This window comes from Amphibalanus amphitrite, unplaced genomic scaffold (assembly GCF_019059575.1).
Source record: "Amphibalanus amphitrite isolate SeventyFive unplaced genomic scaffold, NRLGWU_Aamphi_draft 001690F_arrow, whole genome shotgun sequence".
Taxonomy (NCBI): Eukaryota; Metazoa; Arthropoda; class Thecostraca; order Balanomorpha; family Balanidae; genus Amphibalanus; species Amphibalanus amphitrite.
The window spans coordinates 17,329-35,287 of record NW_024883183.1 but is presented as its reverse complement, the minus strand read 5'-3'; the positions used below and the strand labels follow the sequence as shown (position 1 = coordinate 35,287).

The following is a 17,959-nucleotide window of genomic DNA, read 5'->3' as shown; positions in this document are numbered from 1 at the left end:
TTTTACAAAAAGGCGGCCAAATCGCCCCGCTCTCCCCTACTCATAATGAGGATATTTACTAGAGTTCTGCACGGCTGCAATTTTCCACAGCCTAGCCGCCCCGCAGCCGTGGCTCCACAGCCACCGCCGCCCACAGCCGTGGCAAACTGTGGGCAGCCAGCCGTCAGCCGGCCGTGGATACTTTCAATGAAATGCAACCAAATAGTATATAATAAGTTGTTTTTAGTTGAAACATATAGCCAAAAGCACATTGCAATGGGCTATAGATTCTCAAGCTCATGAAGCATCATAGGTTAAGTGCAAGGCTATATAAACCAGGTAGAACGTTCCCGACGAAAAAGTGGTGACAAGCGATAATTAGTAGCCGCGACCCTCACTTGTTCAAAACTATATCCGCAAGCAGCATTTACAGGCTAGCGGAAATCGACCAATCGGCGTTCGGCAATACTCGACGCTGATTGGCCCGATGCTCGTGACGAAATTGCGGGGGACTGTAGCTATTCCCCTATGGCGTTTAATAGACTTAAGGCTTTTGAAGGGGATTTATACCAGTTTTTGTTGGGTTTGAGGCCATTTTTGAGCTTGGATATTCTTTCTGTGACTTTTGACTGTGTAATAACGACATTTAATCATAACATTTCTATATACTACCGGTGTCACATCGGCCAAAAAGACCGTAAGTACATGGGATAGACGGACCACTGCTGATGGGGCCACACATGTCGGCGTGTGGTCATCGGAGGTCCGTGAGGGTTCGACATAGGCCCTTCATGGGTCGGTATAGGCCCGGTGGGTCCAGTGCAAGCCTATCGGGGGCCGGTGCTGACCCAACAGGGCCCAGTGGCATATAATGTAAGGCTGTCTAGGGACGTTGAGGGCTCATGGGGGCCATATAGGACCAATAGGGACCACATCAGTCAATCAGGGGCCATTTAGGCCAATAAAGGCACTTCAGGGGACTTGAAAAGGTCATTCAAGAGCTGTGGTGGGCGCATGAGGGGACGGCATTGGTCCAGCAGGTGCAGTCAGGGGATGTTGTACGGGTTTCTCAGTGGCCCATTTGGGCATATCAGTGACCAATTTGGACCCAGCAGGGGGCTTTGTAGACCTATCAGGGGCTGGTGATGGTTCATCAGGGGCCAGCGTTAGTCCATCGGGGCACGGCATATGCCCATCAGAGGTAATTGCGAGCCCACGCTGAACAATGATGGCCCTTCAACGGCCCCTAATGGATCTACATTGACCCATGGGCCATGATGTGTCATGTATGCCCCTATGACAGGCCTACTCAGACCCCTGATGGACATTCCCGGCCTCTGATGACCCTATACTGAATGCTAAAGGGGCTCTAAGTTTCTCCAATAACCCTTCGTCAACCCATTATTACCATACGCTGGCACTAGGGGCCCCACATCAGCCGCAGGGCAGTCCGTGCCATGACAGCATGTCTTTTCGGCCGATATTACATCGGTAATATTTATTAAAATCATGATTTTATGGTGTCATTATATAGCTAACAGTCATAAGAAATATATTTCAACTCGAAAACAGCTCCAAACAGCATATAATTTTAAAGAAACTCCTCCGAAATCCAAAAGCCTATTCGGGTCCATAGAGAATAACTGCGGTCCCCCGCAATTTCGTCACGAGCGTCGGACCAATCAGCGTCGAGTACTGCCGAGCGCTGATTGGTGAATTTTCCGCTAGCGTGTAAGTACTGCTCGCGGAACAAGAGTTCGTCGACAATCCTCCACAAACGTCTGTCACCATTTTTCGTAATGCTAAACAGCCGGAGCGTACCCCCCTGGTTAAGTGGTTGTGTATCTGGCTTTAGGCCGAAGGCCTGAAGCCTGATGCGCATCGCATGCCTACACAAGCCCTTGCAAGGGGTTAAGAAAGATGGGTAGGTAGGTACCTACATCAACAGAAAACATAAACAACGAACCAGAATAGAAGCACTAGCAGTGTAGACATCTAATGCCAAATCCTGAAGCATGGTTGTGGGACAGAACAACAGACCCTGATGCTTTTCATTATCAATGTTAGGTATGGAAAATGAAACTGAAGTTGATGGTCTGTCAAACAGTGATTGTCTCTTGCTTCTTTCTTACCTTGCATATTTTCTGGGGTGTGATATGCCAGGCTTGAAGCAGCCTTCTGAGCAAGTCTCAAACCAATTTGATATGCAAGGCATCAATCAAAACACTAGTGAGCATCCAAGAAAGAAAAACATTCATCTATTTTGATTTTTCCAAATAATGATCTTCACTCAAATGCCCAAGGACGTGCGAGCCACAATTGCCTCTTTCAATCAAAAATTTTACTTGAGTTTTTAATGACGTCAATAGCAAAGAAGTGGCAATCAATTGTTATGTGTCACTATGAACAGCCATAAAAATTATAATTAATAAGTAATGATGCTATACAGCAAAAAACTTGCTCTCAAACAAAGATTAATTATCAAATTTTTACATTTTCAGAAAAAGACGTCATTTTATTAGTAAAGTCAACAGCTCGCGTAAGAAATATTGTGTTCAGGGTTTTCACCGTCATGTGAATTACGTGTTCAGGGTTTTCACTATCATGTGAATTAACCGTAAGTAAGGTTCATGCTCACTTATAATCTAATTCCATTGGCTTCGTTGATCAGCATTTTCTGTTAGCGGTCACTCACACACCAGTTAGAACATAACGCGCCAGTTTATATTATGTAATTGGACTTGCCGAAAATCCAGAAATACATCTAATCTAAGAGTTATTTTAGATAATATTTTATGAAGCCTTTACCTGCCTTTACCTAAGGCGTGATTTCTTTTTCTATTACCTGAAAGAATTATTGAACGCTCGTCTTCAATAGCTGTAAGGTGCTCTCCTAATGACCAGGTGAGATTGATTTGAGAGGAATGTGACAATGCAACATTTTTGCATTTTCTGAAACTGTCAAGCTCTTGATGATGAAGGAACAATTGGTACCTATAATTAGTATTCTGTACCAGAGTGCAAACTCCCCTACAGTAAATGGTAAAACCATTACAGGTTTTCAAAGGCTTCACCACTTTCAATGTTGCTGGGCATCCTTTGCATGATTTTTACAGGCAAGACTGCTTATCAGAATGTAAGATTAGGTATTTAAAATTTTATATTTGGGTACTTAAGATTGAGCTTGAAATCTCACAGCCGTGGCCACAGCCGTAGCCGTGTTCTTGGAGATATTTGCAGCCGCCCCAGCCCACAGCCGTGGGGCTGCAGCCAGCCGCGGCTGCAGCCGGCCGGTGCAGACCTCTAATATTTACCTCCCCAGAACCAACTTTAAATAGAGAGCTGAGTCATGCACTATCTGAATATCTGAATGAATGCACATTCTGGCGCCTATCTCATGGTCAGGTCGTGCCACTTTTCTGTCACCTATGACATGCGAAGCCTCTGCACCACTCGAAAATATCGATATGGTTGGCTGCGTCAATCGCTGTTTCTGAAGACGCTGTTATATCTAGGGTAAGGTGCCTAATTAGCGACCCTTTCCGATTTGCGACCTACCTCCCTACAGAAAAACTGGCAGGAGAAAACGGGGTAAAAACATCGTCAAAAGGTGAGCCATACTTTGTTTATCAAATTAAATTATTTTCCGGTTGTCGATGTTTCTGGTGGGACGTTTCAGGCGAGTTTAAATAAAAATGACGAGTTTCTTATCCAAAATGTGTGTGTTTGGGCCCTCTCTGATGAAAAGCGATGCACATTAGGATGATGCACCTTTTTTATTCTGAATCGACATTCTTTTTTTAATTGATTGCCGTTTTCCCATAGTGAATCGCTCAACTGTGCACAGCATGGCGGTTAAAAATGTGTCGCAACTCATATTTCCTATTTGCGCCTGACATGGTCGCAAATAGCTCAAGAAGGGAAAGAAAGGGGAAAAGAGAGAAATGAAAATGAGGTGTTGCTGAAGCTTGCAATGTGTGGCAGGGGATGCCAAATGTCTTTACCGACTGCAGGGGTACCGAATTCAGCGCGGACCTCGAATATCATACAAGATAGCCCGCAAAATTAGGGTTTCCGCCTTCTTTTCGCCTTCGGTGCATCACGTGATCAGTTTTTACTCACGTAAATGTGTTGAATAAACGTTCCTGTTCGAGCGATTAAGTGCTTTGCGTATAGGTTACCTTTTTGAGATCATATTCCATCTTTTCAGGCGTCGCATTTTTTTGCCATTTTTAACATGGGAAAACCCATAGACTTATTAGCGACCCTCCCCGGTCGCTAATCGGGAAGAGTTCCCTATTAGCGTTTTTTGCAATGGTTTGCCAAAATGCTCACTACAAATAAGTCAGTGAATATTGGGGCAGAAAATGACTATATTTTAATAGAAAAATGAACGATCTCTCCGAAAATCAAGACAGTAACACAGTGGCACCCACAGAGCGTGAGCAATGACGGTTCAAATTATGTGGGTCGCTAATTAGGCACCTTACCCTATGCATAAAACAACAGAGTAGGATGATGAGTCGCGAGCACTGCTGCACTTCCGATTGCCTAAGACATCGCTCCACGAGCTGTGTTCGTAATTCGGTAAGCGTTGAGAAGGGAGCAGAAATGTGATGTGCGATTTACTGCGCATGGTAGAAATGTGACATCAAAATAAGGGAAACAGGCGCATAGGCTAGTAGGTATAGAAATCGCGTTTTTTTGTGAAACTAAAGTAACTTCAAGGTCTCCAATAGTGAGGCAGTAGGTTACTTATTTACAGGTGTTTTAATTATTTGCAGTTCAACACGAAATCGTGGGGTCAAGTCAGTCCGGTGATCTCAATCTAGCCAATTATAAAATGGGTTAGTTGTGAAGGTGTTCATGTTGCACCGCAATCACATGAATCAATCTCAAGCATACGCATAAGCATACTACAATGTATATTTCATATTGCAACCACACTACGGTGCTACGGTCACGGTGTAACTGTTTAGTGTTTACCATGTCTTGCAAATTTGACGTGGCCGACCGACGTCTTGCATCAGTTGACAGTTCACAGTCAATTGACATCCACGATTTTTTTTTTAAATGACGTTCAATCAAGAAAAAATGCAGTCACTAGCCCTGAACTTAGTATTAAGTAAGTATATCTTCATTGATTGACATGGTGTTATAGGTTGATTTGCGATAAATGCAATAACGAAGACTAGTGCGCTAATTACGAGCGCTAGTTTCTGCTGTATCGTTATTACTGCAACGGCAACCGCAAGGCAGCTTCGTCCAATGCGAGCCGCCCCGGTCCGGCATACGGCCTTGGATCCGGCAGCTACTGCCCCGTCGGCTCCACGCATCCGACTGACCGGCCAAGGTCACCGCTCCGTCCGCCGGGAGGGCGGGGCTTAATGGTCACGTGCCTGTGACGTCACGCCTACGCACGGATAGCCTCTACTCCACTGACGGATTTACGGAGCTGATTTTAACATTACGAGGCAACCACAAGTAGGTACCCTAACAATTGATATTTTGTTAAAGGAAATAGTTCACTTTCACGAAATTATTTTTTTTTGCAACGGATTTATGATTTTTTATGTTCAAAATAATCAGCAAAGAAAATAAAACCTTTTTATAACAAAATATTATTTTCTTTATTTTGATATAGGAAGAACTTTTCAGTTTCTGTAAGGCACACGCAATCCAGTATGAAAAGAGCACGGGTCCCGAAAATTCTTCAGAAACAGAGAAATTATCGCAGCCACCGGCATTTGGGCGATCTGCTTGATCTGATAATGTTCCCCTGAATGTCCTAATTGATCAGTACGAGAATTTCTCTAGAGTTCTCGTAGATAATTTCTCTAGTTTCTGAAGAATTTTCGGGACCCATGCTCTTTTCATACTGGATGGAAATATATGCAAGGCACACATCCTCAACGCAAGACACCTTTTTCGGGACGAGAAATAGAATATCGTTGCCTAGGGTGATCGTTGGGCTGTAAAAGCTCCTGATTTATGCTCGTCTCAGCCCAAACTACGGAACTGCTATTCCAGTTCAAAACCCATGTTAAAAAGTGAACTATTTCCTTTAAGAGACCATATTAGCGAAAATTGGCGCTTGAGCTGAAATGTGCACTGTGAAAATTTGAAGCAAATTGGACAAATATTAAATAAATCATCGCCAAAAAAACAGGGTCTCATGGGGTCTGAAATGCATAGTAGTTTGTTCGTTCGTTAGCGGGGACAGGCTGACGGCCGTCGGTCCGTGCTATCGCAGCAGTTCGGAACGCGAGCCGGAACGGCAGTTTTACGCCACCGGTGCCGGGTGCTCATTACCCGATTCCATACGGAGCGTCTGACAAAAATGTGGGCCCGTGCCCGATCCGTGTCTGTGCTGGGCCGGGCCCTTTTTCCGGGACCGGCTGTCAGCAGTTGCCATACAGAGCTGCCGATCGGGACCGGCAGCGGCTCTGCTAACTGGCCGGACGCGCGCTGTGCAGGGGATTTTTCCACCTCCTGTCCGGGCAGCACCTGTCAATAGCTCGTCACGAGACTGTCGCTGGGCGGACCACGGGCCACCTGAAGATTTATGCGGAGTAAACATTTCGACAGAAAGTACAGCACTGCGGACATGACAAGAAATACGGCGCTCATATATGAATCTTGTATGACAAACAACTGTAACTAACTAACCTTCGATACACCAACGTCGTGACCTCTGCAATTACCTGACAGGCTACTACCTCCACTGTGCGTTGTAGCAGTGCCTCACATGCCCTCTCTATTCTCCATTGGCCCGTATCGTATTCATGGCCAGCCTCCGTCGGCCTCGTGAGCGCAGTCCAGCGCACATCCTCTCCCGCCGGGTGATCCACCGCTACCCCGCACCTGGGCGGTCACGAGGACAGGCGTTTTTGTCCTCTGCTGTCCGCCCGTCTCGGAGAAACAGGTCGCACGTGAGAGACGTCCCCGTTCTATCACGCGTCGTTACCCCAGGAAACGGTCACCGCTCATCTACGCGTGCGGCGTGCCCGGTGCGGTGAGCCGCACAGGAGGTAACGGGACGATTGATTGGTGGAGCTCCGTTTGGGGACGGGACATTAGCCCGCGACCGCCTGGGGGGGGGGTCGGATCCGACCCCCCCCCTCCGTTTTTCTTGAATAACTCATGAACCACTTTCGCTATCTACTTGAAACTTGGCATACCTTCTTCCCCATCAATTTGACGTCTCCTGTGCAATTTTTATGAAAAAATTTCCAAAAATTGTTGAGATATATCGATTTTAGTGATGTAACTACATGGCGTTTTTAGTCCAAAAGTGGTAAATGTTTAAAAAATCGCCAAAAATCAGGGTTTAAAGCAAATTGCAAATTAAGGACATGAAAAGACGCAGCTCAACGAGTTCTTTAAACTGGCTATCTCGGATTTTCCATAAAATGCGTTTTTCACCCCTAAAAATTAAAAAAACTACATTTTTTGGAAAACAGCTAATAAAATCCAAAATTTTGGGAATTTCCAAAAAACCGGAATATATGTTGTAGAGCTCTATTAGAACATTAGATGCTCCAAATTTCAACTTTCTATCTTGATTTTTGACCCCCAAATTGTAAAAAATAGCTCCAACATGCATAGGGCATGGTGACGTCATAAGCATTTTCGTGAATTAGAGGCACTTCTGAACATCGCATGTGAAAACAAATGGCACCACTAGATTCCTGGGACAAAGCTCGTCTAGAAAAGTGTATTTTTATGTCAAAAATAAAAAGTTGAAAAATTGACTTTTTTTCTTAGCCCTCCTTTAGTTATGTAGGGTATAAACGATTTTTTATGCTTTCAATGCACATTTACCACCAGCACAGTGACTTGGGGTCACATATAACCATTACCATCGAATTCGGCGTGAAAAATAAGCCATAAAACATGTGTCGCACGCCCATGTAGCAGAAATTGAAAACCGTGACCTTTCGTGACCTGACCTGACCTTGACCCGTACTTAGTATGACCCCTATACGCACATGGTACCTTCACTAGGCCTTTGAGGTCATTTTTGGTGAGTTTCGAGCAGCAGCTATCGATTCCGCTGTCCGTAAGCCTAATCATGCAAAACCCCTGAATTTGACCTTTGACCTGACCTTGACCCGAAAGTTGACCTCAATCTTAAAATCTTAAGAGTGCTTTGGGAAGGTCTCGTAGAGACCTTTCGAACACCGCCTCGCGGGGCTCGATACGACCATTGGTTCTTGAGATAACAGGGGGGGTCGGATCCGACCCCCCCCCCCCAGGCTGTCGTGGGTACGGAAATAGCCCAGGCGGTGCCGGGTTAGTTTATTCAAACGGTGACAGCCGATCATGGGCTGAACAAGGTCACCTCATGGGACTCGGCACTGGTGGACGCCGGGCAGTGGACAGTTGCGACAGGCTGCTTTTGTTAATTCAACCACTAAAGGGTGGACATGACTAGAGGGAGGCACCGCTATCAAAGACACAGTCCTCAGGTCTATGAGGACGATTCTCACTTACTAGCAAGCTGCTCGTGCCCCGGCTTGTCTCCGCTCGGGTCTCGTTGATGTCCGTCGTGCGTCTCTTTATAATTGTTTATGTGACCGTCAACTTTAAATGACCACACGTCGATAGCTGAGTGCAGCGTTGATGGAAGAGTAAATAGACGGACACCACTGTCTGGCTCCGTCCGTTGGCCTGTCCAGTGAGTGTCCAAAGAGCCATTTACGGGCCATATACGAAGCTTCTAAGTTCCTGTATCGTTGTCAGGCCATCGCCACTAGCGTCTCAGCGCATCTGTATCTACCCTCCTGACTTCCGATCGGTCCATTTAACACTGATACTGTCGTCACTTCCGCGTGTAATTGTCCCGCTCAGAGCCGAGACGGACGGTGCTTCCTATGTCATTACCAGGACCGGGGCGAGCGGGACCGAAGCTTCTCACTCGTGACGGTCATTTAACAGGACCTCAAATAGACGGACTGACTGACTGACTGACTGACTGACTGGCTGACTGACTGACTGACTGGCTGGATGACTGACTGACTGACTGACTGACTGACTGACTGACTGACTGACTGACTGGCTGGCTGACTGACTGACTGACTGACTGACTGACTGACTGACTGACTGACTGACTGACTGACTGACTGACTGACGGTTCATGACTGGCTGACTGGACAGTGGACAGTTCATGACTGACAGTCATCTACCAAGTGATGAATGACGAATGGTTGCACAAGGAACACGGAAGTGAACGAATAAACACTAGTTAGGACACGTGGCTGGCTGCATTCCTACACGATGCTACAACATACCTTCGGCTGGTTAGTCGGGACGGTATGTCTGACGGCCCACAGCGGCACAGTTTTTGCGACCTTTGATGGCGCCAGCGCGGCGGCCAGCTCCAGTAGCCAGATTGGTCGAGCAGCCCCGCGGTAAGACGGAGTACATATCTATGGTGGGCGGTGGCTTCCATCCTCGGCTCGGTGCGCCAGGTGTCAACATTCCTACAACTGAGATTCGTGAGGGGTGGTAGATCGTCTGCACTGTAGTGCCGGCGCAGAAAAATTAAACGGCGACGTATTTGGTCGACGTGTGGGCAGAGAGCTGGCCCGATGTACCCGGTGAACCCGCCATCAGGTACTAACCCACGCAATGCAACACCTATTGATCTATTTATTACGATATTTCCTACATCAAGGACTCAGTCTTTAAAAGTTACTGCACCGTATTAATGGACAAATTATAAAGGAATGAAATTTATGGAATGGTAAAGATTGTGCAGCGTAAATTTAAAATAAAGGGTACAAACTTGTAACGTGCTTATAAGAGTAATAGTATGTTCCTTCAGTACCTACAGCTGTTGTTATACCTTCGGGCATCTGCTCTTGTTTAGTGGAACGGTTAAAACTACACATTCTTGCCATACATGAACAGGATGGCGACTAACTATGTGTTAGGACATGCAGACGGCTGCGAGCGTCCAGAGGCGCCCTGTGTGCAGTATGGGGTGCGGTGTGTGTGTGTGTGCAGAGTCGCAGACCGGGACCGCAGCCCGCCACTGCCCTCCCGGAAGTGGCCGCGCGGCGGCGACTCTGAAGCCGTCTGTGAGATACGGCTGCCTGAGATCACGTCGGCTGGGCGCTGCAGCGAGATAGCCGGCGGGTCGTGTGAAGTGACTTCACCGCCGCGGATGGCACCCTATCGGCGTCAGCGCCGGGAGCCGGGAGCCGGTCCCTGCTCCCGCTGCCGCCGGCCCACCGAGGTCACGGTCCGGGTCAGGGGCGGAGTCACACCGCGCGCCACGTGGGCCCGCAGTTCAGCTCAATGAGACCGCTGACAGCTGGGCTAGTCTAAGAGCTCGGTAGCACGGCGGGAGTTGGTGGAACTGTGGTATTTTTGGAGTGGAGCCTGCCACCGTGACCTTGATGCAGGAGAGCTCGTGAAGAGGGAGCGGTCTGTGCCAGCATACTTGATGTAAAGCGTCATGCATGTCTGACATTACCTACCGCGACTCTCAGGGTGCCGCTGTCCTGAGGCTGACTTATCGCTCGCTCCTAAGGGTGCACTTTTCCTAACCCGATCTCTCCCTCTTCGCTCGGGATGCAGCCGATCTGACCTCACATCTCTTCCCTCAGTATTCTGCCGTTCGGACCCGACTTGACCTCGGTCCCCTCAGGATGCCGCAGTCATGACTTGACCTCCCGTCCCTCAGGATGCCGCCGTTCTGACCTGGCCTAACCTCTCTACCCCCAGGATGCCGCCTACGGGAAGACGCCGCGCGATGCGCTACATTCTGCGTCGGTCCACCGATGCCCCTCAGCTGAGCAGTCTGCAGTCGCTGGACGGTGACCTGGGCTGTGGCCGGGAACAGGACACGGAACCGCCGGCGCCGCCGACCAAACCCAGTGAGTCGCCGCACCGTGCCAACACAGTTCAATAAAGTCCCTCTTGTCTATAGGCCCTGCGGGTGCGTGCAGATTGCAGAATGGGCAGACGCTTTTCAAAGTTTCGTTTATGAATGGAGTGTATTCAGTGAATGCATTCACCTCATACTGACAGTTTCAGGTAATCGGCAAAACGTTTTATTTCGGCCGATATGTTGCATTTGTATTCACCTCGTATTTATTATGGTTGAAGCATATTACTAGAGACATGCAGAGGTGACAGCTAACTAGCTTTATAAGTCGCGCTCGATGGTATCGGTATGTATGCCGAGCACTTCTGTCCTCGCCCAGCCGTAACAAGGTGGTCGAGTTGATGCAGTGGCACATGATTTACAGCACGACACGTCCCATAACACGCTGTCAGTGATATGAGTCACACGAGCGGACAAATGAACAGCATGAGTCGGCAGCGGATGCGCCTTATACAGAGCGCGCTGGGCGGCGGTAAATATTTCGCAGTTGACGAGTGGTATGTGGGCACCTCAGCGCTCTGTCAGGTGCCGAGGTTGCCGCCAAACGGGCACATCTGGAGCATCAGCAGTCAGCACTCAGCAGTCAGCACGGGAGGGGCGTGCGAAACTCCGCCATCAGCCGTAACTCCGCGCCAGCGGAATCCCTCACCGCAGATGTGACCAAATTTAAGACGGATTCGTGCGGCTGAGGCCTGCAGTTATGGAGCTTGCGTGTCAGATATGCGTTTCCGAGAGCCAAGCTCCATATGTAATGTGACGTATCGTGATCGTGAGTTGGCCGAACAAGAGCCTGGCTGTAAAAGTATAATGTTGTTTAGTAATTGAGATGCATAATGCATACCGTCGTTATATCCACCGGAGAAACGCGATGTGAAGGTCACACAGGCTTCCTCCGGATGCCTAATGTAAAATTAATCAACATTGTTGTCTCAACTTTTGGGAAGTTCATGGTCATAAATCACAGGTAACATCGTTGGGCCATGCGGCACAGCATAAATACAGGGGGACACTGGCAGTGCCATCTAGTGGTAGTCATAGGTATCGAAAGATAACGTCTGTCGTTGCAGATTCTCCGTAACGTTGGAGTCAGTGGTTTAGCTCGGTGCATTATAAATGAAGGTATTTGTAAAAGTACTCGAATAAAATATCTAAATGAGCGATGCCGACAATGACTGCACAGACTTCCACGCCATGGATTAGTTCCGGTCCTGATCTGGCCTCAGGACTGCCTAGGCCCCGTAGTCCAGACTGCTTACGCAGGTCCAGCTGGCGACAACTAATCCCCGACTCCAAGGCCGAGCTCCGTGACACAGACGTTTGTCGCTCTTAGTTTCTGAATGCTAAGCCGCACTTATCTGAACGTCTAATCCGGCGGCGAGGTGTCGACTGCGCCGGCTCGCGCCGGATCCCATTAGCGCACGCCTCCCTCCCTCCCCAGCGATAGCCGTCAACACGCGCTAATCTGTGTCTGCCTGTCTGTGCGGCAGGTTTTTCCACATGGAGTCGGCTGGTGGGCCACAAGTGGAGCCAGCTGCGACGGGCCGACTCTCGCGACCGACTGACCGCCGCCGAGTCGGCCCGACACTCGGTCACCGACTCGTTCGCGCTGACGGCACCGCGCCGGAAACCGCCCCCGTCCGGCCGATCCGCGGCGACCCCCGGCGGTCAGCGCAGCTCCAGTCGAGACAGCAGTCTGGAGCGGGGCAAACTCGACCGCGTCGAGTCGCTCAAGAACCTGTTCCTGCGCGCTCGGGAGCCGCGAGCACGCACCGGGAGGGAGCGCTCGGCAGCGGCGGCGACAGCGACGAACATGCAGCGTTGCTGCTCGACCTCTCTTCTGTCGACGTACGTACCGGCTGAGGACCCCAGCGATGACCTGGACCTGGGTAAGAGGCGGGAGCAGCGGCGCTCCAGTGGCGGCAGCGGCGGCGGCGGGGTGAGTCTGCGGGAGGCCGGCCGCTCTGCCTCGCTGGGCGGCGGCGCGCTGACGGCCCTGCCCGAGGAGGCGGGCTCCACGCCCGTCCCTGTGGTGGTCAGCACCCTGGAGCGGCCGCGGCGCCGACCCTCGGCGCGGCAGGAGGCCGGCTGGCGAACCCGCAGCCTCTGGCCCGGACAGATGGACGGGCCAGCGGCTGATGACGACGGTGACAGTGACAGCGGCATCCTGAACGAGCACTCGGACGGCAGCTCGACACACGACTCCGAGTCGGGCAGCCTGACGTCTCAGCGCACCGACTCGGGCGCCTCGTGCGAGGGCGGTGGCGGGGGCCTGGGTGGCCGCCGGGAGCGGGCTGTGGTCGAGGAGGACACCGCTCCCGGGCGGCGCCGCTCGGCCGGCTGGGGCGCCCACACGCCGGAGTCGCGACCGGACCGCCTGCCGCCGCGGCCGCCCGTCTGGATGGGAGCAGAGGAGGAGGGTGACGCCACGAGCGGCGCGCTACCGCCGGCGCCGCGCCGCTCCACCGGCGGCAGCGGCAGCGGCACGCCGCCCACCCGGCCACGTCGGCTGGCCGTGCTCGACGGCCGCCGCTACCGACGCGCCTCGTCGATGGACGGAGGGGGCCTGGGGCGGCGGCGGCTGGCGGCCTACCCGCCGGCGCCGGCGTCCCGCTCGCCGTCGCCGCCGCCGGCCGGACCGCAGTTCCACCTGCTGCGTATCGCCGCCGCCGACGGCGAGCCGCTCGGAGTGGACATCGCCGAGGACCCGACCGGGGAGGAGGACGGCGACTTCATCGTCACTGGCATCGAGCCCGGCGGCCTGGCCGACAGGTGAGCTCGCCTGTGCCTGACCTGACCTGACCTGATCTTTCCACCCGACCTGAATGGACCTAAACGGCAGGCAAGGATACCCTCCGACCGTTAGGGACACTTTATGAGCAGGGGCATTACATAATACGACAGGCAAAGGCATTTTATGACAGGCAGAGACAACACCCGACCTGCAGCAACTGAGGCACACACAAATCTCCACCGGTTATGATACAGCGCGGACCTCCTGTCTCGAGCCGGACCCGAGATGACGATCTATTCTCGTCCGATTCCACACAAGGCCGATAATACTGGTGCGGAGACGTCCTCTGCAGACACAACTGACAGTGATGCTGCTCCGATGAATAACCCAGTACCTGTCCGACATGGCATTACAGCTGTCACGGACACGGGTCTTCCATGAAACAGCCAGTTCTACCTCCCGCCCAACAACCCACTAGCTCAGCGAACCTCCAGCCCTGACCATTGGCGACGCCGCACCTGTTTTCGATACAATCTCGTGGCGACCAATTTAGCACCAGCGGGGCGCACCCGTGTCTCTGCTCGTTGGGAGACCGTGTCCCTCAGCTGGTGACCTCACTATGGGTGATCTCACTGCATTCGGCAGTCGCACAGACGGCCAGCGGGCCGCACACACGCCCGGTTCCATTCCACGGCGACGGTGCCGCACTGATTTGGCTCGGCCCGGCGCGGCCTGTCGAATGAGGAAAACGGGACGTGGTACCGAGCCATGCGTGAGGACGTGGTAAATTCCCGGCTATTAACCACGGTAAACCATATGCAGCAAATTTGACATATCATACTGCACAATATATGTCCATGCAGTAGGCATACATTATAACAATTATGACCCGTCTGTGCATATGAAACTGCTCAGCATTTTAACTAGCCTGCCGTGTCTGCCGTTCCAAGGACGGCGTCTACGCTGCTGCGGTCTGTGTTCCTAACCTGTCGTGTTTGCGGTGCGTTCCTGACCTGTCGTATCTACCGCTGCAGGGACGGCCGGCTGCGCTGCGGTGACGGCCTGCTGAACGCCAACGGTCACCGGCTGCGCGGCCTGCCCGCCGCCGAGGCTGCTGACCTGCTGCGCGGCGTCTCCGGGCGGCTGGAGCTGGTGCTGAGCAGGCGACCAGCCTCCCCCGACCAGCGGTACGTGACGGTGGTCTCCACCTGCGGCCAGCTGGTGCTGGACGCCGCTGGACCCGGCTGGACGCCGCAGGAGCCGGCCGGCCGGCGGAGCGACCCCGGGCAGCGGGCCCGCACACTGGGCGCCGGCTACCGGCGGCGGCAGCGGCACCGACGCGACTCCGACTCCGACTCTGTGGGGAGGAGACAGACCGAGCCCGAGTCACCGCCGCCGGCCGGCCGCGGGTCCGTGGCAGACTCTGCTGACAGTCCTGACACGGGCGGCACCACCTGCAACGTCAGCACCAGCACCAGCCCCAGCACCAGCAGCGGCCCCAGCAGCGGCCTGTGCACGCTGCCGCGCCGGCCCCGTTCGCTGCAGCTCAGTCTGCGCACCGTCATCTTCGAGAAGGGCCGCGGCAGGAAGAGCCTGGGTTTCAGCGTGGTCGGCGGCACGGACTCGCCGCGCGGCAACATGGGCATCTTCGTGAAGACGGTGCTGCCCAACGGCCAGGCGGCTGAGGAGAATAAACTGCAGGAAGGTGAGCTAGCCTGCGGTCGCCTTAGAAGGCGTGCTATAACAACCTGTTTACAGATTAGCAGGTTGGTGATTGTGCAGTCTCGTACCTTCACAACGGTCTCGGTCTCTCATAAACTCACGTTAGTTTCAGCTCCACAGCCTTCTGTCCATCTCGCAGCCCCGACTTATTCTACAGTCTCGCAGCATGTCATAGTGTTTCTTTACTCCTAGCCTCAAAATTCCACAATCTTCAATATCACGATATAACGGTTCCACCTCCCCATAGCCCCCTACGGTGCGCCACAGGAACAGTCTCACAATTTCATAGCGTTGGCGGCTGGATAACGACTCCGATCAATAGCTGAGCGGGACCACGGCGTCATGAGGTTTCCCAATCTCGCGTCCAGCTGCATTAAACGTCACTGCCGATAGCCGTTGTGAAATGGCGCCTGTCGATACCAGCAGCGGGGCGGCGTTGTTACGAAATTGGCATCATCGAACACCCTGTCAGAGCCAAATTTAACAGCGCGCACTGGTCCGGATCGGGCGGACACCCGAGTCCTGATTCTAGCTCCACCCACGACTCCGGCGCGACCGACCCTCGTATGCATGTCTGAGTACTCGCGTGCCGTCCTCCCTCATGCATACTGCAGCAGTCTGGACGGAGAGTTGCTGCTCATATGTGTCCTGTATGTATTTCTGTAGAGGGTCTGTGTCCTGTGAGGATGAAAGGCACACATCAGATGAACAGGGGCATCTTATGTTGTTAGTGTAACCGCGTGTTTGTGGATGTATCGCCGAGACATGTGTCTGTTTTCCCGTATGCTCACAACACTGGCTGGCCTGCCACTGGCTGCCCCGCGATTGTGCTGACACCTATGAAATCTCACAGCTTGTAGCGCAGCCCACTGACAGTCTGACATAATGCATATTCTAATGTGGACGCGTTTCATCCCCGCAGGCGATGAGATATTCTCTGTGAACGGCGAGCCGCTGCGGGGCTGCTCGCACGCCGAGGCCATCGCACTCTTCAAGAAGACAAAGACCGGTCTGGTGGTGCTGCAAGTCGGCCGGCGGGTGCGCAAGGGGGTCGGGTGAGTGCCTACGACACACAAGTCGATACTTTACATTACAGCATTAGCTTGGGATGTAGTTACTCACTGTTCAGGGGAGCTGGGAGGCATTGTGACTTGCTGAGACATTTTGCGAGTCTGGAAAGATTTGATGTGTATTGGGTCTTGGGGAGGCCTTAAAATACTAGAGGTTCCTGGAGGTCTGGTCTGATTGGCCAGACCACTTTGCCCCTGGTGGCCTCTGGTTGAATCAAAGGTTCAGTTATAAGGCTACCGTCTCAGGTGTCTTCATTGCGGTGGTTATTGTCTGTGCCGCATCAGCGGGCTAGATGGCGCTGGGCGCTGGCTACGGGTCGTGTACTCGTCGTTTACGCTATATCCTCTGTCCCGACAGGTCCTCCAAGTCCAAGTCGTGTGACGAGCTCGACCGTCTGGGTTAGCGTCCGTCGGCGTCACACTATCTACGTCATCCGCTGGTCGGCTCCGTGAAGCGAAGAGGGAGCTCTAGCCATTGTCACTGGCCTGGTCTGCTCGGTCAGGATCGCTCCGAGAATCATTGGGAGTGTGGACGACATGGGTGCCTCCACGAGGCGATCAGATTGCGGTTTTGGCTGTCTGTGAGAAATCAACAATGCGCAGTGCGCGGGTACGTCAGTGTATAGCCGGTCGCGATGCTGGCAATTTTAGCAATTAGTTAGCTTTGTTTTATCGACACGTTAGTGTAGTTCGTAAGCGCACTTTTATGTAGACGTAGGCAAAGTTTATGCGTCGTTGATCGCAGCTTATTCAGACGTCTGTGCATTGTATCAAAACGTCAGCTGAGTGTGGCGTCAGTGCGGGTCAGTGTTTTATCGGGCATGGACTGCTGGCTGCGTGGGGTGATATTACTGTGAGCTCTCGCCTACCTTCGCTCGCAGGTTGTTGCTTTTTTGTGTCTGTGTGAGCAGGTAGAGCAGGTAGAAGAGTTAAGGAGGGTAGAGCGCAGGCTGCGGGAGGGTAGAGTCGCCCCCCGGCCTCGGATCTCAGAGGGAAGCTAGGGGGCCGTGCGGGCCTCTGCGGGCTGAGCGAGGACTGTATGTGTGTGTGCTGTCTAGTCGACTGCGCTTGGCTTGTGTTGACGCGCTATGTATGTAATATGTATGCCCCGGGCACCTCGGGTCGGGGTGCTGCGGAGGTCACCTCTATTTACCGCCCTTTCACCAGCCAGCTTTTGCGTGAAAGTAATAAAAATCGCTGTTTTACTATGGGTGTCAACTTAAGTAAATGCCAGTGCTCGTCAACGACACTGTGATGCATGTTTCGTACGTACAAGCAATAACCCCTCTCGGCACTAAAAAGAAAAAGAAATCAAGGTATAGCAGGTCGAGGTTTACAAACAACTTCAACAGTAATGGTTGCAGACCAGCGAAAACTATTTGGGCAGATTAACGTTTTTTTCTTGTAGACACGCGTCAAATATTTCTCCAATTGCTCTTTATTGAAAAGTAAATTTAAGTACTGACGCCAGTTAATGTTCCGTCACAATCAGTCGGATCAGCTAACATATCGCTATATTTCACACTCCGTTCCGGGATGATTGTTTCAAAACCCGACTCG

General features: G+C 52.0%; 1 protein-coding gene across 1 annotated transcript in view; it reads left to right on the top strand.

Moving 5' to 3' along the window:
- Window positions 1-17,604, top strand: part of LOC122374661 — a 29,956-nt gene extending 12,352 nt beyond the window's left edge. Inside the window, exons 2-6 of the mRNA XM_043353538.1 lie at window positions 10,714-10,865; window positions 12,364-13,645; window positions 14,642-15,312; window positions 16,252-16,384; window positions 16,758-17,604. Coding sequence (XP_043209473.1) covers window positions 10,714-10,865; window positions 12,364-13,645; window positions 14,642-15,312; window positions 16,252-16,384; window positions 16,758-16,803 — 2,284 coding nt within the window. The 3' untranslated portion in view covers window positions 16,804-17,604. The remainder of the gene's footprint in view (window positions 1-10,713; window positions 10,866-12,363; window positions 13,646-14,641; window positions 15,313-16,251; window positions 16,385-16,757) is intronic.
- Window positions 17,605-17,959: the final 355 nt, after the last annotated feature.